The 24,736-nt window shown below is 42.4% G+C and overlaps 1 protein-coding gene across 14 annotated transcripts in view; it reads left to right on the forward strand.

Annotated features, from left to right (window-relative positions):
• The window catches only part of Unc79 (unc-79 homolog, NALCN channel complex subunit), a 232,442-nt gene that overhangs the window by 125,199 nt on the left and 82,507 nt on the right, over window positions 1–24,736 (forward strand). For 9 of the 14 annotated variants that reach the window (XM_021201628.2, XM_021201629.2, XM_029540667.1 and 6 more), the window contains exons 19-27: window positions 2,076–2,303; window positions 6,760–6,901; window positions 11,494–11,573; window positions 11,668–11,816; window positions 15,430–15,587; window positions 16,042–16,223; window positions 17,293–17,494; window positions 18,079–18,258; window positions 19,643–19,708. In XM_021201628.2, coding sequence (XP_021057287.1) covers window positions 2,076–2,303; window positions 6,760–6,901; window positions 11,494–11,573; window positions 11,668–11,816; window positions 15,430–15,587; window positions 16,042–16,223; window positions 17,293–17,494; window positions 18,079–18,258; window positions 19,643–19,708 — 1,387 coding nt within the window. The remainder of the gene's footprint in view (window positions 1–2,075; window positions 2,304–6,759; window positions 6,902–11,493; window positions 11,574–11,667; window positions 11,817–15,429; window positions 15,588–16,041; window positions 16,224–17,292; window positions 17,495–18,078; window positions 18,259–19,642; window positions 19,709–24,736) is intronic. The other 5 variants (XM_021201627.2, XM_021201626.2, XM_029540675.1 and 2 more) reach the window with 1 other exon arrangement.

The raw sequence follows: 24,736 nt of genomic DNA on the forward strand, positions 1-24,736 counted from the left end.
CCCCAGTCATTGTGTAGAACAGCCCCTCAGTCATTGTGTAGAACAGTCCCTCAGTCATTTTCATACCCTTTCCTGATGCTTCCTTTTTGAAATTATAGTCCAGTTATTTTATAAAGTGTATTTTAAACAAAGTTTGTTTTATTTTTTACAAATTGATTTGAGTCACAGAATTTCTTTTGTCAGGAAGCTCACACTGTGATATTCTATCTTCTCTAGTTATTGTGTCAAGTGGCAGGGGCTGGAGAGACGGCTTAGCACTTAGGAGCACTTGCTGCTTTTCCAGAGGACCTGAGCAGTTCCTGGCACCCACATTAGGCTGATTACAACTGCTTATAATTCTAGCTGCCCTCTTATGGGCTCCAGGATCACCTGTATTCATACTGCATGCTCCGACCCTGGCATATATACACATAATCAAACAGGAGGCATAGGGTAGAGTTACTGGAGGCATAGCTGTGGTTAATGTGATCTATGCCAGTTTCTCTACTAGAAAGTATAATGATGTATTGTACACCCCCAAACTCTGGGCTCAGCATCTGCAGCTCCAATCACAACCAAAATACTGACAGTTGGGAAAGATCATTGCATCTTTTGTGAACATGCACAGACTTATCTTCTCCTTATGTAAACTATGCAGTGTAACAGCTATTTATGCAACAGTCATTGTGTTAGGTGTTACAAATAATATAGAGATGATTTAAAGCATGTGAGATGTAGGTATATGGGATATTTATAGATACTATTGTATACAAATCCTGTGTCATTTATGTCTTATAAGAGACTTGAACACCCACAGATTTTGGTGTTCAATCTCCCTAAGATGCCAAGGGAAGACTCCACTTTACCCTCTATAATTAGTATATAACCTGCATGATTTCTTGTTTCTTATCAGACTCCCCACTATGGGTTTCAGGCTGATGGGTGGTTCATGCCTCAATTAATTACTATTACAATGGCTTGCAAATTACAATATCCCAAGTCTATCCTTTTTTTTTTTTTTCTGTACTTGCTGGTGTGTAGTGTCCCACAAGAGGAGCCGTAGTTCCTTCTCTCCTGTGTATGTGCTCTTCAGGTGGTTGTCACTATGCCTGTGGATTCATATGATCTGCTGCTATGATTATTTATTCTGCTGCTCAGACTACTCCGTGTAAAGGAGTGGTGATTCCTTTAAGCTGACTCTAAGTTCTTGTTTGTTTATTTATATTTAGAAACAGGGTCTCTCTCTCTGTTTTTTTTTTTTTAGATTCATTTTACTTTGAATATGTGAGTACATCATATTCCATTACAGATGGTTGTGAGCCATCATGTGGTTGCTGGGAATTGAACTCAGGACCTCTGGAAGAGCAGTCAGTACTCTTAACTGCTGAGCCATCTCTCCAGACCCCAAACAGGGTCTCTCTTACGTAGCCTTGGCTGTCCTAATTTATTCTGCAGACCAGGCTGCCCTCAAACCTACAGAGATCTGTTTGCCTCTGCTTCCTGAGTGCTGGGGTTAAAGGCATTTGCTACCAATGTCTGGCTTGGCTCTATGTTCTTCTATCACATCCACATCTTTCTCTTTCTCATCTGTGGGGTCGGGACTTGAACTCCAAGCCTTGGACATATGGAGTCATCCACTCTACCATTGAGCTACACCCCCAGTCTTCCACACTCCTTTAAAATCTGGAAGCATGGGATTTTTCCAGACCCTTGTTTATCTCAACTCTGAGATTAGCCAATTCTCCAGGGATCCCTGACTGCTTTTGTTGGATAATAGTAGTTAGAAGCCAAGATCTGGACAGTAGGTGAGACAACATGCTTTAAATGTGTAAAATCACACAGAGTGATGTTTTTTAAAACATCTTTTAATGTCTCATGATTTTGAGGATAATCTGTGTACTTTATATTATATTTATATTAGTTTTAGACAGATGCTAGAAAGCAGTGTATCTTTGTGACTTTTAAGCCTATATTGTTTCAGATAATTTAGTTACTGACAAGTACCATGGCAATGCAATGCTGGATAAAGGACCGAACTCTGTCTTCTTTTTCTTCCTTCCTCTCTTCTTCTCTATGTTCTTCTGTGTGTCTTTCAGATGGAGTTACAAGATGACGGCATCACGATGGGTTTAGAGCACAGTTTGTCCAAGGACATTATTTCTATCATAAACAATGTCTTCCAGGCCCCCTGGGGGGGCTCCCACAGCTGCCAGAAGGACAAAAAGGCGACGGAGTGTAACCTGTGTCAGTCTAGCATCCTCTGCTACCAGCTTGCCTGTGAACTCCTGGAGAGACTAGCTCCCAAAGAGGAAAGCCGGCTGGTGGTAAGCAGCTGAAGAAAGGAGATGGCTCATGGCTAACAAAGCTGGTGTTGTGTGTGTCTGTGTCTGTGTGTATGTCTGTGTGTGTCTGTGTGTGTCTCTGTGTGTATCTGTGTATCTGTGTGTGTCTGTGTATCTGTGTCTGCGCCTGTGTCTATGCGTGTGTCTGTGTGTGTGTGTCTGTGTCTATGCATGTGTCTGTGTGTGTATCTGTGCGTCTGTGTATGTGTGTGTCTGTGTATATGCCTGTGTCTCTCTGTGTGTTTATGTGTCTGTATGTGTGTGTCATGTGCATGTCTGTGTGTGTGTCTGTGTGTATGTCTGTGTGTCTGTGTATGTCTGTGTATCTGCATGTGTTGTGTGTGTGTGTCTGTCTGTGTGTGTCTGTGTGTCTGTGTGTGTTTGTGTATGTGTGTATGTCTGTGTCTATGTGAATATGTGTGCCTATGTGTGTGTGTCTGTGTGTCTCTGTGTGTGGAGGGGTGGTCAGCATTTATCTGTTATCTAGGATAGGAGCCACAGCATACATAATGCTTGCAGGTGGCTTAAGGAGAGTGATGATAGTCCTACTCATGGAGTTTCCACAGACATGGAACATTACTGCTATCCCTAAACGATTTTTTTTCACTAAATTACTTTTAGGAAGTTTAAATAATAATGAGCATAGTGCATTATGCAATTGAATATTAAGTAGATTGTGTATGGATACCAATTTAAGGAACTCACTGCCTTCATCAACAATGAAGAAAACCCACTCCCTTTTCTGGCTACCTTCATGCTTTATTTTCAGGGAAAATCATGGAAAGAATTGACAGTTGCTGTACGCCACACTTCAGTGATTCCATGCTTTAGCTCTTTTCTGTGTAGCATATCTGAAGGGGCATACATAACATCCAAATATCCTCCAGTCATCGGAGACAGATGAAACCGAATTATCCAAGCCGCCACTGTCTTCTTCTGTTTCTTTACCAGTTGTTTAGGGTCAAAAGTTACTTCTCTAAAAAAAAAAAAAAAAAAAAACCCAACACTTTTTGAAGTCTCACCTAAAACAGTAAAGTGTTCCTTCAGTTGCAGTCTGTTGGCCTGATCTGTTTTAATATAATATTATGTCTTTTAACCTAGCCATTGGATACTTACTGTAGAAATGTGCCCCCAACCCCGGCCTGTTGTTCTCTCTCACTCCTGCCCACTGTCTGCCACTCTGAGCTCAGGTGTTGCAGATCCCTCAGGCAAGTGAGAAGAGGTTTTATTTGCTTGCTTATATTGCCTTGTTTATTACCATAGCATAATGTTTTCTAGGTTCATTCTTGTCAGCTTGTCAGCATATGATAAACATTTAATTGAAAAACAACCAAACTGAACCAAAATAAAACCAGCCACAGTAACAGATGGTGAGGAAATACAAATTGAAGCCAAGAAATCTTGGGTCTGTTTGGAGGTGTAGCTCAGTGGTAGTGTCTGCCCAGCAAAACCCTGAGTTCTATCCCAGCACCAAAAACAAACAAACAAACAAACAAACCACCAACAACAAAACTGAGAGTCTAATCGGAAGTATACTTAAGTAAAAGGAAAACCACTAGCCAGCGTGATGAGTGTTATATATAGCAAGAAGTTAGCAAAGTGGCTGTTGGGGAACAGAGGAGGGACCTTGAGACTAGTGCTAGGATATGAAGGGACCAGGAGTCCTGAGGAAGATGAGCCCTGAATTTATACCTGCAGTGAAGCCGGTGACAAGAAAATGGTAAAAAAAAAGTTCAGACTTAGGGACTTTCTGCCCAGATGATAGGCAGACATTAATTTGTCAGTGGACAAGCTTTAATCATCTCTTGAAGGGCCTGTCTGGTCCAATTTCAATGTCACCCCAGGGTAATCTCAACAGGTCTTATAGGGAACACATTAGCACACACCTCGAACATCCAGGCAGAGTTGCTGTGCAGCATGAATACTGAATCGGATTCTTAAGAGAAAGATTGGAGAGAAATAAATGCTTTGAAGTCATGTACTCTAATTCTGGGGGAAAACAACTAATAAGAGGGAAATGAAAGGAAGAGAAGACCAATGGTGAATCCTCAGAGGGCCAGAGATGTGAGAGAAAAACTAAGAGGAAGTCATAAGGAAGAAAGCAAGGCACTGAGGTGCCTGAGGAGGCACTGAGGAGGCACTGAGGCACCTCACATTCTGAAGAGGGGGAAGAGAGCAAACACCTAGAGAATTCTGCAATTGCAGAGTCCTTTGTGCCCCTGGGGAGCGTGGTAACCAGGGAATGAAGGCAGAGTTTAGTAGTTGCAAACCAAGTCAACTGAGGAAATGTCTACTGGAATCCTCAGCATCTCTTTGGGAGATAAACTGAGGGAAAGAGGCTGCGCAGGGTCACCCCACGCTGTCTTCCTAGCAGGTTTTTGTCACCTAAGACAAAGTGGGAAATGAAGCATAAATGAAGAGAACCCGAGCCACGTCAAACAATCCTTCATGTCTTATGCTTCTCATGACGGTCGGATCCTTAAATTTGAAGGTGAAGCTAAGGATTCCGAAATTCACCTGGAAGAGATGCTCTTGAGCAGGAGAGATGTCTATCCTGGAACATGGTCTCCACAGCCTGTTCTCCACCACCTTCAGTCTCCCATGCTCTCCCAGGGTCGAGGGGCAACAGAGTGAGAGGAACACGCAGGACAGGCTGGCAGGAGGCTTCAGCTAGTTTCCAAGGCAGGTGATGCCAGTCCTGTCATGGCACCAGACTTGTGGATTACAGGTGCTTGTAGACAAATCCTAAACAGTGGGCAACTATCTACACAAGTCAGCTTACAAGATGACTGGCTGTCTTGTTTCTAGAAGACCTAGGACCAGAGCCAGCCTCAGTAAACCTGTGAAGCTGGCAAAGGTGGTTTTCAGAGACCTTGATGGAGTTCATTTTCTCTGCCAGTTAAAGAATGAAAGGGCAGAGAAATTCTCTAGTGTAGTAACAGCAGGGGAAATCTCAGGTACAGCAGGCAGAACAGGCAGTTATAGAAAGGTTTTTATTAGAGGTGCACACACACACAAACACACACACACAGATGATAAGATACACAGATAAAGCAGAGGAGGGCTTGTGAGGGCTGGAGTGTTTTTCTTTTAAGGGTCTTTGGGGAATCTTCCTCGCCTAATATAGGTTTAGTCAGTTTGAACAAAGTCAGGAAAGCTGATGGCCCCAAAACTCATCAATGTGACCTGATCAGGCCTTGAACTTGTCCCACTGCTCCACAGCAGGGGGCCCTACAGCTGGCAAAGAAGCAAAGAAGTGCACCGAACCTTTAGGTCTTTGTCTCTGGTTAGGAGTGGAAGGATGAAGGCAAACGGTTCCCATCTCCAGGATCCCCTGAGGCCCCATCCTGTCTCTCTGACTCCTCCTTAACCACCCCCACAACCAGTCAGCCACAGTTTTAGCACCACTTTCTTTCCAATGGCCTTTATCCCACCTGTCTTTGTCTTGTTTGAACTGGTTGTCAAATAATTCTCTTAAATCTTTTTTCGATAAAATTATTAGCCAGAAAGATAATTTTCAAACAGGACATTTAAAGATAAAACTGGGAAGAAAAAGGATAAAATAGCCAGAGGTTAAATACTTAGATAATAGCCCTACCTACTGTGTTCCTCCACCCTGCTTTTTGAGATAGGGTCTTGGTATGTGGTCCAGGCTGTCCTTGAACTCTAGTTGACCAACCTCTGCCTCCTGAATGAAGGTCCCAGTGCACTCTTAAAAAGAGAATTTTTTCATTCCTTCCTGGTTTTGTATATGTATTTTACATCTCTATATATGTCTATATCAATGACCCTGGCACCTGCACAACACTGTATGATCAGACTCCGGGACTTCTAAATACCACCTGCCCATCTCTGGGTCCCCAGCTCCTACTGTCCGTTTCTACAACCTTGACTACTGTAGCGGTGTAAGTGCCTACTTCATTTCTCCACTGTGACTGCCTTATCTCACCTAGCGTCCTGTCCTCAAGCTTCTTCTGAGGTGTAGCACATATCAGTATCTCCCTCCAAAAGCAGAGTAATAGTCCATTGTGTGGATTCGTATTTTGTTTATCCATCTGTCTATTGATAGAGACTTGAGTTTACCCTTCTCTCCCCTTAATTCACATGTTCCATGTTCCAGCAACTTCTTGCTCCTAAAACACTGATTTAACCAGGTATCTAGAATTGGCATTATGTCTGAAGTCATTGCCTCCTAAATAAACTGGGAGTGAGATGTTTTCCATGTTTTATTTTCCTGTATCTATTTCAAATGAAAGCAGATGTTTCACCAACTGCCAATGCACATCCCTCAATAGGATGGGTGTGCATGTGGTACATGCTCTTCTGAGGTATAGGGCCTCTGCACACTTGGTGGGGTAGAACAGGCTGACCCACCTTTGTTGATGGAAACCAAGCTGTTCTTTGCAGCCCCTCACACAGCTGCTTGTATTTGTTTCAGGAGCCCACAGACAGCCTTGAAGATAGCCTCCTTTCTTCCAGACCAGAGTTCATTCTAGGCCCTGAAGGAGAGGAGGAGGAGAACCCAGTAGCCAAACATGGAGAGAATCCAGGCAACCGTACAGCGCCCTCAGAACATGCTGGTAGGTGAACTCGGCCGATGGGAAGCGCCATGTGTACGCTTTCCAGTTTATACAACCCAGGTAGCAACTTGGACAAGCTCAGTGCTTCTTTAGGGTAGACTACACAGATAAAGCAGTTCCCACCACATTAGGAGGTGAACAGCTCTATTATGGCACCAGGGGAATGTCATTCACAGAGCCGCTTCCTGGCAGCAGAATCTTGCTATTATTATTAGTTATTATCTTCTTACTGGGTCCTGGTAGTATAGAAAGCTAAAGTGAACTTTACATAGTGTTTACATCTGTGCAGAAGAGATTGAGAATGGCTGAGGTAGAGTGTACTGACAGCCGTAATAGCCACTTGAGGCACGTGGTCAGAGCCAGTGCTTTTGGATAGAGGCAACGGTACTTGCATGCACACAATTTATCTGTATCCTTGGAGATTGTCCAAGACCCTAGGCAGATGCTCCTTTGCCTAGCTGTGCTCCAGGGTTGGTCACCACTTCTCGTTGGAAAGATGGCTTCTTTATCATTTCTTTAAAGGCTATTAATGTGTGAACCGAGGATACCAAGATGGCGGGCAGACTCAGGATCATCCCCTGACTCCTCCCAGTCAGAGTTCCCTCATGCCTATGGGAAAGCCTTATTCCTAGATCTGAGCAGCGATACTCTGGGGGCTTGTACAGGACCTCGGACAAATTTGGGGAGCCTTAAGAACTTTTACTCCTACTGTCTCCGACTGTCTCCTGGGAGGTCCACCCTAGATCCAGGAAGCATGGGCTTTATCCTCTTAGTGAACAACAAACATGCTTAGCGGACTATTTTTGGTGGTTCATGGTAGCTACACCATCACTGCAAAAATCCTCGGTATAACCTACTGCTTCTACATGGATGGGCGGACACTATGATGGTCTGGCTCACACTGTATAACTCTACTGGAAATCAGAGCTGAAAGGAGGCGATGTATTGGCTCTATAGTGGTAAAGGCTCTACGTTATTTGCTCTGTCAGTTCCTCCATGGCGGTGGTAATTGGTGGAAACATGAATGCAAATGATGAAGCTCGCACTCAGGTTCCACCAGAGAACTCTCGCTGCCTTCCATCTTCATATGTTGAAGTTATACATAAGATTTTCTTTAACAGAGTATCCTTTATAGGAAAAAAAAAACCCTGATAGCTGCTGATCTAATTTGGCCTTCTGTCTTTGCCAGTGAGCAGCCCAATCCCAGCTGGGTCAGGTGACTTGCCTATGGTTCAATGGCTCATATAACGAATGCTCTGTCTGTATGCCAAGAAAATGATCAAGTTCTAGCCTCTCCCTCTGATTCTGCATATATGGTAGACCGGGTCTGAGGATTGGGAGATCAAATGCTGTACAGTTAATAGGGATGGGAGCTGGAAGCCAGGCCTCCTGGTTTCTGAGGACTCATGACCTTGCTTTGGGGCTGCAGCTGCTGGCTTGCAGGGCTGGAGTTGCTTCTGTTAAGCTCTATACCCAAGGGAAGCAAGGACTTCACAGAGGATCTGATAACTTATACTCTTCCTAAGCAAATATTTTTACTTTACAGCACACAACTCAATAACTATCACTTCTTCTGATGTTTTTGAGCTAGAGTCTCACTGTGTAGTCCAGACTGAACTGAAATGCAACAGGTATTGCAGGTTTGGCCTTGAATTTGCATTAATTCTCCTGCCTCAGCTGCTTAGTACAATGGTTCTAGGACATATCTCCCTCTTCTCTATAAATGTTCCAGTCCCTGATATAAAATGACATATATTGATGATGCATAATTGACCATAATTTATACATATCCTCTCATTTATTTTAAACTGTCCTTAGGTTATGTATAATATTTAATTTTATGTTGTAGTACTGGCGATTGAGCCTAGGGCCTTGTGCATGCTGGGCAAGTGTTCTATCCCTGAGTCACTCTAAATCCTTGTATTGTTCATAGAATAATGCCCTAAACGAAAATGTTCTCTGTGTGTGCTCAGAGCAGATGCAGCCTGGCTCTCCAGTGAGCCTTGCTTCATTGAGTCTGCAGATATGGAATCTGTGGTTGCAGAGACCACTTATATTCTTCATTAAGGAGTTGGTATAAATTCTACCTTTTAAAATGTTTGTTCTGTTTTTCCCCTTCCTGGGCCCGACTTAAAGGCTTCAGTCACAGCCTCAGCCTAATTTCCTCCTTTTGTCTTTTGCCTTCTTATAAGATAGTTATAAACTCACTCTTGAGTATGCATCTAATGTCTGCATGTGGAAAGCCGAGGCAGGGGGATTTTGGGATTTGGGCTGTTCTGGAGTATGTTGTGAGATTCTTATATAAAAGACTGAATACAGTATACTCTCCTGTGATAGTCTCCAGTGTTCCCTGCCACTCAGAAACTGAGTTGCTCTGCTCTGTGACCTTCTGTGGTGACCCTCGGCTCCTGTTCAGGGAACCTGGATGTTGCACCAATGGGCTCAGTGACTTCCACATCCTTTCCATGTTTCCTCTTTTTGCATTTTGCAGGAAGATGTATTTTTTAATAGATACCAGCTCTATTTGTCACCAAATCTATGTTCACTTTCACATTAACCAGTACAGAGTTGGGTGCTGGTAACTTTGTAAAATGCCTTTGAGTGGATGATCATCAAGAAATGGACTGATGTATCAACCACGAGGATTTGGCTGCCATGTCTCTGGTCCCAGGAATTGCCACAACCGTAATAATGGGCACATTATTTTGCCCTTTTTTTGGGAGCAGTTTTAAAAAATATATTTTATTAATTCTTTGGAAATTTCTTACCATGTAGTTTGATCATATTCATCATGACTCCTAACTCCTCTGTAACTCCTCCCAAACTCACCCCAACCTCCCTATTCCTCCAGCTTTTTAAAATAGCTCACATACTTGAGTTTATGCTGGCTATGTATTCACATGTATAAAGCCATTCACTGGAGCAAGGCACGCCTACAAAGGACCACAGTCTTTACAGAAAACTGACTCTCCCTGTCCCTGAAGCCATCAAATGTCAAAAACTCTTTAGTTGGGGGAGGGGTCTTGAGACCCTCTCTTCTCCCCTCTCTGCTATAATGTAACACTAGGGGAGGGGTCCTGAGACCCTCTCATCCCTCTCTGCTATAATGTAACACTAATTTTTGATAACTGGTTAGCTTGTGGGCCTCTCTATAGCAAGCCTGTATGTATCCTGTGGTGTTGTCCCACAGTGGAGGCAGAGTTTGGAGAACCTCACAAGAAGAGACATCCAGAGAGGCAGGCAGATTTCTGAGTTCGAGGCCAGCTTGGTCTACAGAGTGAGTTCCAGGACAGCCAGGGCTATACAGAGACACCCTGTCTCGAAAAACCAATAAGTAAGTAAGTAAATAAGTAAATAAATAAATAAATAAATAGATAAATAAAATAAAAAAGGAAGAGACATCCATAAGTGGGGTTTTCATTTGAAAACATTAATCTAATTCAAAAATGCCTAATTTGTCAGTTGACATTACAGCTTTGGCTTAGAAGTTAATCAATCCACACCTCTCTCTTCCATGCCTACTTATATCCTTTAATGAAGGCATGCCTTGCCAGCCCCACGCCCCTTCATTCACAGGAGCACAAACTGAGGTGGGTCAGGCAGCCAAAGACATGGAGATAACATGGGGATTCTGAAGTGAAAAATGGAGGCTGAGAGTCTTTTTTAAATTATTTTTTTAAATTGTATGTGTATGGGTGTTTTGCTTCCATGCATATATATGTGCATCACCTACGTGCCTGGTACCTTGGATCTCCCAGAACTGGAGTAGCAGAAAGTTGTGAGCTGTTTTGTAGGTACTGGGGATTGAACCCAGGTCTTCCAGAGGAGCAGCCAGTGCTCCTAACCACTGAGTCACTTTTCTAGCCCCAAGGATGAGATTTTAAATTTAGAAGATTTTCTGTATTTCCTCATAGAAGAGCAAAGTCTAAGTTTTTTCTTTCTTTTCTTTATTTTTTTTAAGTTTTATTTTTTTATTTTTATGTATGTGAGTACACTGTAGTTGTGAACCTTCATGTGGTTGTTGGTAATTGATTTTAGGACTTCTGCTTGCTCCGATCAACCCTGCTCGCTTCAGTCAGCACTGCTGTCTTTAGACACACCAGAAGAGGGCATCAGATCTCATTATGGGTGGTTGTGAGCCACCATGTGACTGCTGGGATTTGAACTCAGGACCTTCGGAAGAGCAATTAGTGCTCTTACCTGCTGAGCCATCTCACCAGCCCCATGGTTTTGTTTTTTTTGGTTTTTTGGTTTTTTGGTTTTCTGTTTGTTTCTGTTTGTTTGTTTGTTTGTTTGTTTTGTTTTTGTTCTTCTGTTTTGTTTTTATACAGAGTCTCTCTGTGTAGTCCTGGCTGTCCTGGCTGGTTTTGAACTCACAGAGCTCTACCTGCCCCTGCCTTCCAAGTACTGGGATTAAAGTTATGCACCACCATGCCCAGTTGGCACAAAGCAGTATGCAAATGAAAACATCATACAAACATGTAATCCATTTTGTACTTTTTCACCCTCTTTGGTTTCATGATCTTGATGAACTGATGAATGTTGGGGGAGAAAGGAGCCAGGTTAACCTTTGTGTAATCATTTTTCCTTAGCAATAAAGAACGACACGGAAAGAAAATTTTGCTACCAACAGCTTCCAGTTACGTTGAGACTAATATATACCATTTTCCAGGTAGGTTTTCCTGAAATATTTAAACATCGGGTTTGGGTTTGGAACTATTTGCTGTTTCAGAGTCTGCAGTGACGACTGTGTGTTCTTTGCATAGGAAATGGCGAAGTTTGAAGAGCCAGACATTCTTTTTAATATGCTCAACTGCCTGAAGATTCTCTGTCTGCATGGAGAGTGTCTGTACACTGCAAGGAAAGACCATCCTCAATTTTTAGCCTACATTCAGGACCACATGTTGATTGCAAGGTATGGACTGCGAACATCTTTGTTTGCATTTTTGGGTTCAGTTGTAAGATTTAAAGTGAAAGCAGGACTTAATCTGTTTCTTTTGATTTTTCTCTCCCAGATCAGTAATTTGATAAAGAAACTTCCTCACGTCCCCCCTTTCCTCCTCCTTATTTCCTGTCTGTTTTTGTTCTTGGGGAAGGGTCTCACTGTGTATTCCTGGCTTGCCTAGAACTCCTAGAGACCCACCTGCCTCGGCCTCCTGAGAGCTGGGATTAAAGGTGTGTGCCACCACACACAGCTTTAGTTTTCTTTCTTTTATTTTCTATGAATGCTAACATGAAGATAGTAGTGTTTGCTTACTAGATTCTGTTGGGACAGACACATAAAATAAGGGTATTTGTAAGATGGCAATCTTTCCTGACCCCAGTTTAAGATATTTATTAACTTGATTCTGTCCCACATTCAGGCTTTAAGGAAGAAAATTATTTTTGCATAATATTTTAATTGATTATTTGGAAATTTCTCATTATGACATTATGTAAGCCAATCACACTAGTGTCCCAGTCCTCCCAGGTCTGCTCCCTGACCCTTGTGACCTCCCAGTGACAAAGAAAAGAAGAGGGAGGAGGGAGGAATGGGGAGGACAGGGGAGAAGAAAGAAAACAATCAAGTCCAATTTTTTTTGCCCACATGCTCACCAGAACATGGTCAGACTCCCAGTGGCCCATCTTTTAAAGGAAACTGAGTCCTTCCCCACTCCCACCCACACCCCCATCAGAAGTCATCAGTTTTGGAGAGCTATATATCATCAGTAGACAGCAATTTTACTCAAACTAGGAACTCTGAATGGATACTGAACCTCTCTGGGTGCTGCCTTCCTTGCTCTTTAGAGATAGAGGCATTTTGAGAATAGTAATAGAACAGTGTCCTGGGTTTATGGTGCTCTCTTTCTGAACACCTTCAAATAACTATTATAGTTCTCCTGGAGGCAAGCCAGAAAAAAAGATCATTTTATACTTTAAGAGTACAGTCTGATTCTGAGGAAAGGCTTGTTCATGAGTTGTAGCAAAAGCAAGTCAAGGTTCTACTTGGTTACTTTGTTAATTTATTTATTCATTCAACAAATATAATGACTTGAATATGTTTTCTAAACCACAATACTGTTCTAGATACTTTGGGGATTTTTCAGTCTACTCTAGGAAGTGATAAATAATAAATAAAAGAGTTATCAATATTTTATTGTTTAATATGGTCTATTTTTGCATTCAGGAGATTGCTCAGAAGATCAAGTGCTTGGATAAGCATCGGGACCTTAGTTTAGATCTCTAGTTATCCACATAAAAGCCAGGCATGGCATTTGTAACTCCAATATTCTGGGAGGCAGAAACAAGCCAGTCTTGTGGGCTTGCTCGCCAGTCAGTCTAGATAAAACCATGAATTCCAGGCCCATAGAGAAATCCTGTCTCAAGAAGGGAAGTGGAAAGCAATAGAGAAAAACACTAAAGACAACTTCTGGTCTACACACACACACACACACACACACACACACACTTAGACACACACATGCACAGACACAAACACATTTACACACACATGCATACATACACACTTACATGACCACAGTGCACACAAGCTCACACACATGTACACACACATGCATATACACATACAATTACATGCCCACATGCACACACACATACATGTGCCTGCACCATGCACTGGTCTACTTTTGAGGCTTAAGGAAGGGGGCAGCCCTGATACCAACCCCCAAACAATAAACTAGAGTAAGCTCTTGGGGAAACTAAGACATATTTTTGCATCGTGCATACACAAGACACTAATAGTCCAGTGTCATGTGTTAAGTGTTAAGTGACTGTTCTGTACAGGTTACAGGTGGACAAGAACCATTCTGGACCAATAAGTAGGCTAGGTTTCAGCAGCAGGTACATTTGAATCACCCTTATGGAAATGGATTTTGATAAAAATGTAATATTGGTAGGACATCTTTGGAAAGCGGGAATGTCAAGGACAGGAGATGGAGTTGCTAAAAAAATGGGAGCAGGACAAGAAATGGGGAACACTAGTGAGGTGATATCAGGTTGCATTGTCTAATGTGGGTTCAGGGGTGTATGGAAAAGTGGTTATAGAAGTAGGCAGGTCCCAAGTGTGGGGAGTCTTATCAATGGTACCTCTCTTCAATGACAGATGGGGATCCATGAAAAGTAGTAGAAAAAAATGAACAGAGTCAGCACTGGGCTTTAATTGAAAGTTTAAAGAAGAGAAGGGTCCCTGGGAACCACACACATTTAAGGAGGTGTGTGGGGTGGATGTCAAGGACTTGGGTGTGGTGGTAAAGGAAGTCCGGATAGATTTATGATCAGTGGGGAGGTTCAGCTAGATAACTCCAGAGAAGAGAGTTGTGGAGCCAAGAGCTATAGGCCAGGCTCAGTCAGGCAGGCAGAGTATAAATAAGAATAAAGAGCAGAGTGGAGAAGAGAAGGGAGGCTGACAGGAAAGATAGGCTAGGGGGTAAAGAGAAGGGTGTTAAGGGGAATGTAATAGAAGATAGAAGCCTTAAGGAGAGTGTGTGTCCATGACCTCTCCAGAGGTACAGGAACATGGAAGAAAGCGTGTAACAGCCAACTGGAGGGAAACAGCAGGGAATCAGCAAGAAATAACAAAGAATTGCTGCTGCTTCAGAGCCCTGCTGGAGGAGCTAACCTGGTTTCGGCCAGTCCTTTCAGTTCACGTTTCCTTTTGTCAAATACTTAAGGTTTCAGAAGTGAAGACATTGGTCAGGGTACATACTAAATATCAGGTCTCTCCTCTTCCTATGCCCCTTTCCTCCAGTCTTCTACCAGGCTCAGTTCCATCTTAGTTTGCTAGATCAAACTAAATATTGGCTTCTTCCTATACAAGCTGAGCCTGGGAGGTGGGTTCCTGGTAGCTCTCATTTGATATAGTCTTTCAATAATGAAGTTTCTGAAGGAAAGACCCGTTTCTCCCAGAGTCCATATTGTGATCTGAAAGTCTTAAGTTTGGATCATATGCCTGCTCGATCATAGATTAATCACTCTTCAGGACAGTGAAGTACACTGGTAAATGCATTTTATGCTCATCCTTAGCACAGGCAAAGTGGGAGACCTTGAGAGACAGCCTTGTCAGGTTTTAGACAGGCTGTTATTAGCAGACAAGGAATTATTCTTTGCCATTCAAAGGGGAAAAGGCTGCTGAGCAGCCAAAACAATGATGCTTTCTAGTTATTCACATAAGGAACAATTTTAAAACCATTTATCACACTATCATCTTCATATAGCTGTTAATTTTGAATATTATTCAATTCATTCACATAGCTGAATTTATATATGGAATTAAATTTTTATATTTAAATATGTTTCTCAATTTTGTTAAATAAAAGTAATTTCTTCAGAAGACATTAACAAATCAAAACTTAAATGTTTCTTGGAGGATTATAGTCTTGTGGACGACCATCTTCCAGTCAGAGGCTGGTAGGATGCTCTGGGTAACCAGCACCTACTGCCCACGGCTGCTATGAGTTAATAGTACAGGCTCTTTCCCTCTGAAGAGGCAGTGCTGACTGTAATGCCTCTGCTCTTCCTTGATTTCCCAGCCTCTGGAGAGTCGTCAAGTCTGAGTTCTCTCAGCTGTCTTCACTGGCAGTTCCTCTCCTTCTTCACGCTCTGTCCCTTCCTCATGGTGCTGACATATTCTGGACAATCATAAATGGCAACTTCAACAGCAAAGACTGGAAGATGAGGTTTGAAGCAGGTACTTCTGTGTTAGTTAAAAGTCTCCTGGGTCACAAGGTAAACCAGATGTCCAGTTTTGAAATGTATGTTTGGCCATCATTGTTGATATTTAAATTTTCCATGTAGGAGCCCCCAGTTAACTTTTTTATGGGGTTCAGTTCTCATGAGGCTTAAATAGATGTCGATGCAGGGCCAGTGAGATGGATCAATGTGGGATGCATGCACTCGTTTTCGAGCCTAAAGACCTGAGTCTAGTCCTCTGGAACCTTAATGATGGAAGGAGAGCTTCAACTCCCTCAGTTGTTTTCTGGTCTCCTCACATGCCCAGTGCTACATGAACACCCTACCTATAAGTAAATAAAATAAACAAAAGTAAATAAATAACTGAAATAATATTTTAAATAGGTGTGAAATATTTATAATGTGTTAATAAATGCATGTATGTCTTTTGTCCTCTATATTGTATATTGCAGTGGAAAAAGTAGCTGTCATCTGTAGGTTTTTGGATATTCACTCAGTGACCAAAAACCACCTGCTGAAGTACTCTCTGGCACATGCCTTCTGCTGCTTTCTGACAGCTGTGGAGGATGTCAATCCCGCAGTGGCCACCAGAGCAGGTCTCCTCCTTGACACCATAAAGAGGCCAGCACTGCAGGTGATGATGTGTGTTATGAGCCCTTACAGATTGTCTGTCAATACCACCAACAGTTGACTTTGTTACGCATCTTTTTAACCATGTTATATCAAAATACCACAAACAGGGTAGCTTAGAGAGCAACAGGAATTTATGTAGTATGATTCTGGAGTCTGAGAGGTCCATGGTCAAGGGCTTGTAGATTCAGTGTCTGCTAAGGCCCACTTTATGGTTCATAGTTGATGCCTTTAACCATGCCTGAGCCTAGGTTTAAGGACAAGAATCCTATTAGTGAGAATTCTGCCCACATGGCTTTGCTTCTCCCAAAGACTCACCTTCTAATACTGTCGCCTAAGTCGCTGAGTTTCAGAGTGGTGAACTTTTTAGGGGAGTGGGCACAAATATTCAAACTACAGTACTATGCAAGCTAATTAGTTTTAGGGATTATAACAGCAGAGGTCTCCGTGTGTTCAAATGTGTGCTTTTAAGTTATAATGAAAACAAGAAGAGACCTGACTTACCCCAGACTCTCCCTGAAGAGTGGGAAAACAACCCAGGACTCACTTCTCTCATGTGTCCTAAAATGTAGTTTGTGGGTTAATGAGGTGGTTCAGTAGATACGGGTGCCTGAGGCACAAGTTTGAGGACCAGAGTTCAACTCCCTGAAACTCTTGCTAGAGGAGAGAATGGGCTTCCAAAAGTTATCTCTGACCTCCACATATGCTGTGGGATAAGCATATATGTGTGCACGTGTGCATGCACACACAATAATAAAACATAATATAATGTTGAGTGTATGCTTCTCAGTGTAAGCTACAGACATTTAAAAAGACTCATTGTTATTTGGATTAAGTGGACATTATTTAATATTTAGAAAGCAAACGACATACATTTTGCTCACATTTTTGGATAAACATTGAAGAGGTATTGTGACTTAGGAGAAACTTGCTTGTGCAATTTCTTTTCCCTTTCAATGTTAGAATTAGAAAAAATTCCAATGGGATAATTTTGCCTTGAGGACAGTGCCTTGTTCCATTGGCCGCCCAGTGTATTGTCTCTTAGAGGTCTGAGTCTGATCCCTCTTTTCCAGGGCCTCTGCCTTTGCCTTGACTTCCAGTTCGACACTGTGGTTAAAGACCGACCCACCATCCTGAGCAAGCTCTTACTCTTGCATTTTCTTAAGCAAGACATTCCTGCTTTGAGCTGGGAGTTCTTTGTTAACAGATTTGAGACACTTTCTTTGGAAGCTCAGCTGCATCTAGATTGTAACAAAGAATTTCCTTTTCCTACAAGTAAGTAAGATACAAGACTTACAGAAAATGGTCCCAGCTAAGGCACCTGGCATGTAGCTTGTTCCACACGTGGAAGAGGATGTCTTGACTTAAGTACCCAGTTCATCAGCTGCTGAGTGCTTACATTGATAATCTGTAGATTTAAACACCTTACAGAGGTCTAGGATCTGAATTTTCCTTCTGTTCAGGAGGACACATAGAAACCATCTGCAACTGTTTTCTTTAAGTACTACCCAGTTGCTAATGTCTGTGAGGAGTTTTATGAGATACCTTTGTCCTGCGCAAACTCCTGTCTGCTTATTGTTTAGTTGCTTATGGCTTTACCTTCATGAGGAAAAAGTAGCAAAATTAGACAGTAAAACCTCATGATTTACACAGGGAAGTGATAGTCACAACAGATAGCAGTCATGATTTTTTAAGGTAAGACATGCCATGCCATGGAGGGAGGTGGAGGACTCATGTATGCATGGAAGGTATCTTCTTTTCTCAATACTATATATCCTCTTATGGATTATTTCAAAATAGCTGTATCATGTGGCCAGCCAAGGAAAAGAATAACCGTGTCTTTAATTCCTTTCGTAAAGCCATCACTGCTGTGAGAACCAATGTTGCCAACCTCAGTGATGCTGCCTTGTGGAAGATCAAGAGAGCACGCTTTGCAAGAAACAGACAGAAGAGTGTGCGGTCCCTGAGAGACAGTGTGAAAGGGCCCGCTGAATCCAAGAGGGCGCTTTCCCTCCCTGAGACCCTGACCTCCAAAATCCGTTGAGTATCTTTCCTCTTTGTCTTGTGACATCTGTTTAATGTCTTTCTGGAGCTGATGTGTCTTGTTGAGTGTTCACAGAGAGCAGCACAGTTAGCAAACTGAGCCTGTCCATCAAATTTGGTCCTCAGAGTTCCCAGGCATGGGTGGCTTTCTCTCATTTGTGGGTGCAGCAAAATCCTGACTTGATCTCTCAGTAGTTTTGAAATGCAGAAGGCTGCAAACCCACCAGTGCTTGGCACGAAGCTTAGAGATGGTTATTTTTGAGAGCTAGAATATAAGGGTGCGCAGAGCAGCTTGGGGGCACGTGTGCTCTCTGAATGAGACTGAGATAACAAAAAACATGCAGCTAAAGGGATAACGTTGAAACACTGAATGATCGCCATTTCATGAGCACTAGGAACGACCACATAACCTACCCCCCCAAAAACAATAAAAATAGTGGCTTTCGAACAAGAAGAATCAGGCTTTCCTGAAGAGAAGTTGGATTCCTATTCAACTTCAGATAACTTATAAAAATGGAAATATGATTTGTTGTCAAATTTAAAAGACCACACACATTTATTTTATATTATATTTTTTCAAAGAGAGTGAGTTTCCTTAAATAACCAAATGCCTATAAATATAAATACTTGTGTTTGAAGGGGCAAATAATAAAGCCTGCAGAGTCAAATCACTGAATGAAAGGATGAATGAGGATATTTAAATGAGTTACTGAATGAATGAGTATATTTAAATAATTTGATCTTAAATAGCACCTGTGCAACCCATCAGTTAACACCTTAAGTACACTTGTCCTGTCTGAAGCAGAAAGATTTGCATTTTCATTGGCATTTATTACAGAACAATTTGATATAACATAATCATGTTAATCATAAATATGATTTGATTTTCTTTGCTACGTTTTTTGTTTTTATGACAATCTCTGAGTATGTGGTATTTTGAACCTTAGAAGAGTCAGTAAATGCCTTTTATGTAATTAATAGCCTTAGCTTCACAGGGAGCTGAAGAATAATTCCTAGTGACCCTGGGAGAAGCTGCTGTCAGATCCCAGACACCAACCCTAGATTAAATTAACTGACGCTTGGATATGACTTTTCCAACCCTTTAATAAACTAACTGACTGGCTTGGGGTATTCATTTTTATTTACTCTTATTTCTTGATAATTCACAGAGACATTTTGATGCTTTTAGAGCTGAAAATGACATTAAGAAATTTTTTCTTGAGATCAGAAACCAACTGCAAAAATCGTTTATGTGATGCTACTTACAAATAAGAAAGCTAAGCTTGCTTCTGCTAGCCAGGGCAGCTCAGCACTGGGTAATTTTCTAGGCTCAGGTTGTCTCTAATGCTTATTTCAATAGAGTTGTTGTTGATTTTTAAGCTGTGGGGTTGACCAGGAATGAGCAGTCTGCTCCGGCTCTCGGTGGGACACCTGAACAGACACCAGGTGGGTACTTCCGACGCTGAAGGGCCATGTTCAAGTGTCTCTATCATAGGTGGACAAGGTCAAAAGCCAAGTGTTTCTCACTGGACCAGAGTGACATTAGAATTTGTGAACCCCAAAGGGTCTCTAGTGTCTGGGCTGTTGGTATGCCAATACTTCACATTGTTTTCTAAGCAGGTGATTTCTGATCCCATTGACTTTTGGTCCGGTAAGAAGCATGTCACTGCCCATCTCTCCCTGGACAGCAGGCGTGACCAGGATTGCACCCCTTGCTGCTATATGACTTATGTTTGTATGTGTAAGCTACACATAGAAACACTGTTCGTAGATGAGAGTTTTCTTTAGGTAAAGCACACACTTCATTTGCACTTTGAAAGGTTGTATGTTTGAGTTTCCATCTTCGCCTCCTCGCAACTGCTCTCAGTTCCTTGCAAGTCTGAGCATTTCTGTTTCTCAGGGGCATCTCCATTGTTTGGAGGATTTGGAGGTCTTATTCAGGGTGACACAGCGTAACTTACCATGTCCTGTTCCTTATCGGTGGTATAACTCAGCATCAGTATCCCAAGCGTTGAGCAGATAGTGGCAAGGCTCTCCACACAAAGAGGGCCACCATTTACAGAGGGACCATGAGCGTCTGAACACTTGCGTGTGTGTCTGTCACAACAACGTCAGTGGCTCACACTATATATTTCTATAAACATTTAGATTCTAATCTGAGAATAAGTTTAACTTAAAACTTTTCAAAATAGTATTGACTGACACCCTGAGGAAAAAGATTTACATAAGAAGACTTTGAAGATCATGAGCATATTATAAAAAAGACACTCGAAACATAGAAATTCAGGAGTGGGAGAGATGAAAGGGCCACAGAGATCATGAATACAGGAAGTAGTAGGTACTGGCAAAAATAAATAAATAAATAGATAAACAAACAAACAAATAAATAAATAAAACAAAATAACTCCTTTCTCTATTGAAAGGGATCAAAAGATACAGAATAGCATATAGGTAGCTGGGTCCATCTTCTCTGATTTATATGCATTTCTTCTTTGGGGAGGGAGGGAGGGAGGGAGAGAGAGAGAGAGAGAGAGAGAGAGAGAGAGAGAGAGAGAGAGAATGACACCGAGTGTCATTAGAAAGGTGAGCTCTGGGCTGGAGAGATGGTTCAGTGATTAAGAGCAGTCACTGCTCTCACAGAGGACCCAGGTTCAATTCCCAGCACCCACACGATGGTTCACAACTTTCTGTAACTCCAGTTTTAGGGGAACTGATAACCTCTTCTGACCTCTTAGGATACCAGGCATCAGTCATACATATATGCCTATAGGTAAAAAACTCACACAAATAAAATAAAAAGAAATAAATCTAAAGAAAGAGAGAAAGAAAGAAAGGTGAGCTCCATCCGGTTCCCTTTCAGTGGGGTCTTTTGGAGAAAACTCTTAAGCCATTTTATATAGTTCCTTCATTTTACTTTGTGGCTGTTCTTTTTGTCCAAGCTTCCTTGAAAGGTCAGTCTATAGTTATTATCATACATTCTAATAATCTAACCAAAGGGGCCCCTGACATCTTGTAGGAAAACATTCCCATGTTTATTGAGGTTAAGAAAAGCCTTGTGCTCCTATCCCAACAAAATGACCAGGAGGGAAGGAGCAGATAACAGGATTGTTTAAACTAAGAAGCTAAAGCTTCTGGACAGAGAATCCTCATGACAACTGTTCATTCAACGAGGGAAGGTTGCCTGAGATTTGGAAGGGGTTGGTGAAAGCTTTTAAGGCACTATGAAAGTGTGGTTGCATCTATAAAGTATCCTTTACTGGATGCATGGAAGCAAAGGCATGCCCCATCACAAGATGGGATGGCTGCAGGATAGGGTAAAGCGGAAGTAAAGTGCCCGTTGCTTATTGCAGGGACTCTTGTTTAGTCTAGGTGGCAAGCCCCTCTGCAAACTTCCTCTTGATTAGGCCTGAAGTAAACCAGATGCGATTTAATTATGCAGCCAAAAGCTTCCTAATTGCTGTTGAGGCTGAACTTTGGGGCTCTGGGTTCAAAATTTATAATTTTCTACTCCTAGCCTTCATGTTGAATGCACAGCAAATCAAACAAAAGATTTTCTATAGACAGATGGTATATACCCCCAAGGCCTGTAAAAAGCTGTATTCCTCTGTACTATAGGAGTCAAGCCAAAGTCTTGACTAGTCTAGTGCATATAAATAGCATTCTTGGAATGTGATAGCCAACCCTGGAGTGCACTAGCTGCACAGGAGAAAGGGACAGATGTCACAAATTTGTGGGTGACAGACCTAGATCTCACACCCAGTGTTCCCAAGATCCCAATTTATGTGGCACATGTGGCCAGGGCTAGCAGGAGCTCAGCATCGTGTTCATTCTGATTTCATTCTGACAGGCATGGTTCAGTTATGCACAGGTGCATTTTCAATAATACTGTGAGCATCTCGGCTTTGTCTGCCTACAGTGACCACTGAAGGTCAGGCGGGTGCACGGTTCAAATCTATCGGTTCAATACTGAATGAACAGTGCCAGCCACAGGAATGTAAAATGCCAAATCCTGCCATGTTTTTCATCCCCTGGGATGAATAACTGGAAAGTAAGAGGATATAGTTATATTTCACATACATTTTATGCCTCTTCACCTATAGTGTATTTACACAGGTGCCTAGCTTTGACTCTATAGAACCTTTGGATACATGTAAGTATTTTTTTCCCACTCTGTATAGACAGGAAAACTGAAACATACTATAGCATTACATCATTCTGCTTAGTGCCTGGCTTAAGGCCACATCGGTTGAGAACATGGCTAATAGTTACACATAAGAGGCTTGACTCGCTTGCTTACCTCTGCAGTAGGAGCCTCCCAATGGTTGGTCTTAGGAATTTCTGCCTTGTAACACATGAAAACGCTGATGTGGTTGACCTGGTATTCAGTCCTCCAGTGTCCAGACAAAAGACTTTCCCCAGCTTGGTCCAGAGCCATCCCAGCCCTCACAGGACACACACTCTTCCAGCCTGCAGAGGAATCTGGAGATCTCATTACCCACATTTACACCTAGAAGAAAAGGTGCCTCATGCTAGTTAGAACTAGTAAAAATGTCTTGCAGTGGCCTTTCCTGCTTCCTCTTCAGTGGCCATGCCTGGAATCTCAAACAACTTCTCTTTGAGCTTTTTTGTCCTATAGATGGTTTACTATTCACCTCCTGGCTTGCAAAATGCCTGTTGACCACTGAGGTACCAGTTGTTTCTATAGGCATGCTTGTGTTTACAGTGATAGTTTTGAGAAGTAACTTTTGCTGAACAAACATTTCTGCATCTACTATTCCAGGAAACAGTACAAAGAATTGTTTACAGTGTCAGCTTACTCATAGGCAAGGAAGGGAGATAAACACAGCCATGGGTGAGTGTTCATCTGGAGAGAAAGTGGTAGCACTTAGGGTGGTTCCCGTCAGATGGGGCAGGAGAAGTGCATCTATCTCATCAGCGGAAGCCACAGGGGGCTTCTCATTTAGGTTCTCATTAGTGGGTACTGCTATAGTTTGCTTATAAGCATCATAACTGGACACAGCCAGGGAAGAAAGCTTATATATATTCCATCTTGAAGGGACGTCAGGACAGGAACTGGAGGCGGGAACCTGGAGGCAGGAACTGAAGCAAGGGCCATAGAGGACGACTGCTTACTGGCTTGTTCCCCATGGCCCTTTCAGTTTGCTTTTTTAATAGCACTGGGACCACCTGCCCCTAGATGGCGCCACCCACTGGGGTCTGGATCTTCCTACCTCCTTCATCAACCAAGAAAATGCCCTACAGACTTGTCTACAGGGAATCTGATGGAGGTGTTTCCTCAGATGGGAGTCTCTCTTCCACAATGACTCTAGCTTGTGTCATTGACTTACAAACAAACAAAACAAAACACAACAAAACAAAGCCAAAGCAAAAACCCACAAGCAGCACTCAGTGTTAGCACAGGGTGACAGGACACAGGCTAAGAAGAAACAGAGGCAGCGAGGAGGAGCACCTGAGCTGTGAAGTCAGCCATCAGCATATGCACACACATATGCATATCCGCACATATGCATATCCGCACATATGCATATACGCACATATGCATGCATGCACATATACCAAAATGTACACACGCACATGCAAGCACCTATACATGTACACATACACGTACACACACACACTAGACCTACTATGAGAAAAGCTTTAAGCTGACAGATGAGTATAAGATTGGAATGCAGCCTAATATACGGTTTTTGACCTTGGGATTTCTAGCATGAATGTAAAACAAACTCATGGAAGTGTTCTTTGTTTTGTCCCACGTGTTATTTTGACAGAGAGGAGCATTTTTTTTTTAAATTCAGTTCACTTAAGAACAATGAGCATCTACTATATGTCAGACACCATCCTGTGTTCCAGGAAGGATGCTAAGATGGATAAGATGTGGCACATGCCTTCAAGCCCTGTATGCTTTTACAGGGAAAATAAAGCCAATGAATACATAAAGTTCTACCTTGCATAGAAGTTATTTGGGAAGCTAAAGGAAATTTTCCTTCACCCCTTCCCCCGCCTCCCACCTCCTCTCTCTCTTATCTTTGGAACACAACAGAATATAGAGACCACATCCAATTATTGAGAGGAGTGTGGGCATAGGTTCTGGAAGGTAGATTCATGGCTCAACATGAGGGAATGGGTGGAAGTCCACCCTCATAACACAGAGCTCATCGTGAGCAAAATAAGGGAGGGCTGGTGTTGGCTCTTCTGAGAGCCGTAGGTGCCACGGCTTTGGGGGATGCTAGCATTCAGGAATGTGAGAGGACCAGGAGATGAATCTGGAGAAGCAGATCCTGATCCTGCCTGGCGCCAAATAATCAGAGCCTGTGACATACTCTGCTTCAGAGTTTCTGTCAGTTACTCCATTCTGGACATGCTGTGGAGAACCGGGTCCACACTAAATGATCGCAGGCTAGCTCTGCCTACAGCATTATAATGATGTCAATATGCTCACTTACAGAGCTA

Source organism: Mus pahari, chromosome 7 (genome assembly GCF_900095145.1).
Source record: "Mus pahari chromosome 7, PAHARI_EIJ_v1.1, whole genome shotgun sequence".
Taxonomy (NCBI): domain Eukaryota; kingdom Metazoa; phylum Chordata; class Mammalia; order Rodentia; family Muridae; genus Mus; species Mus pahari.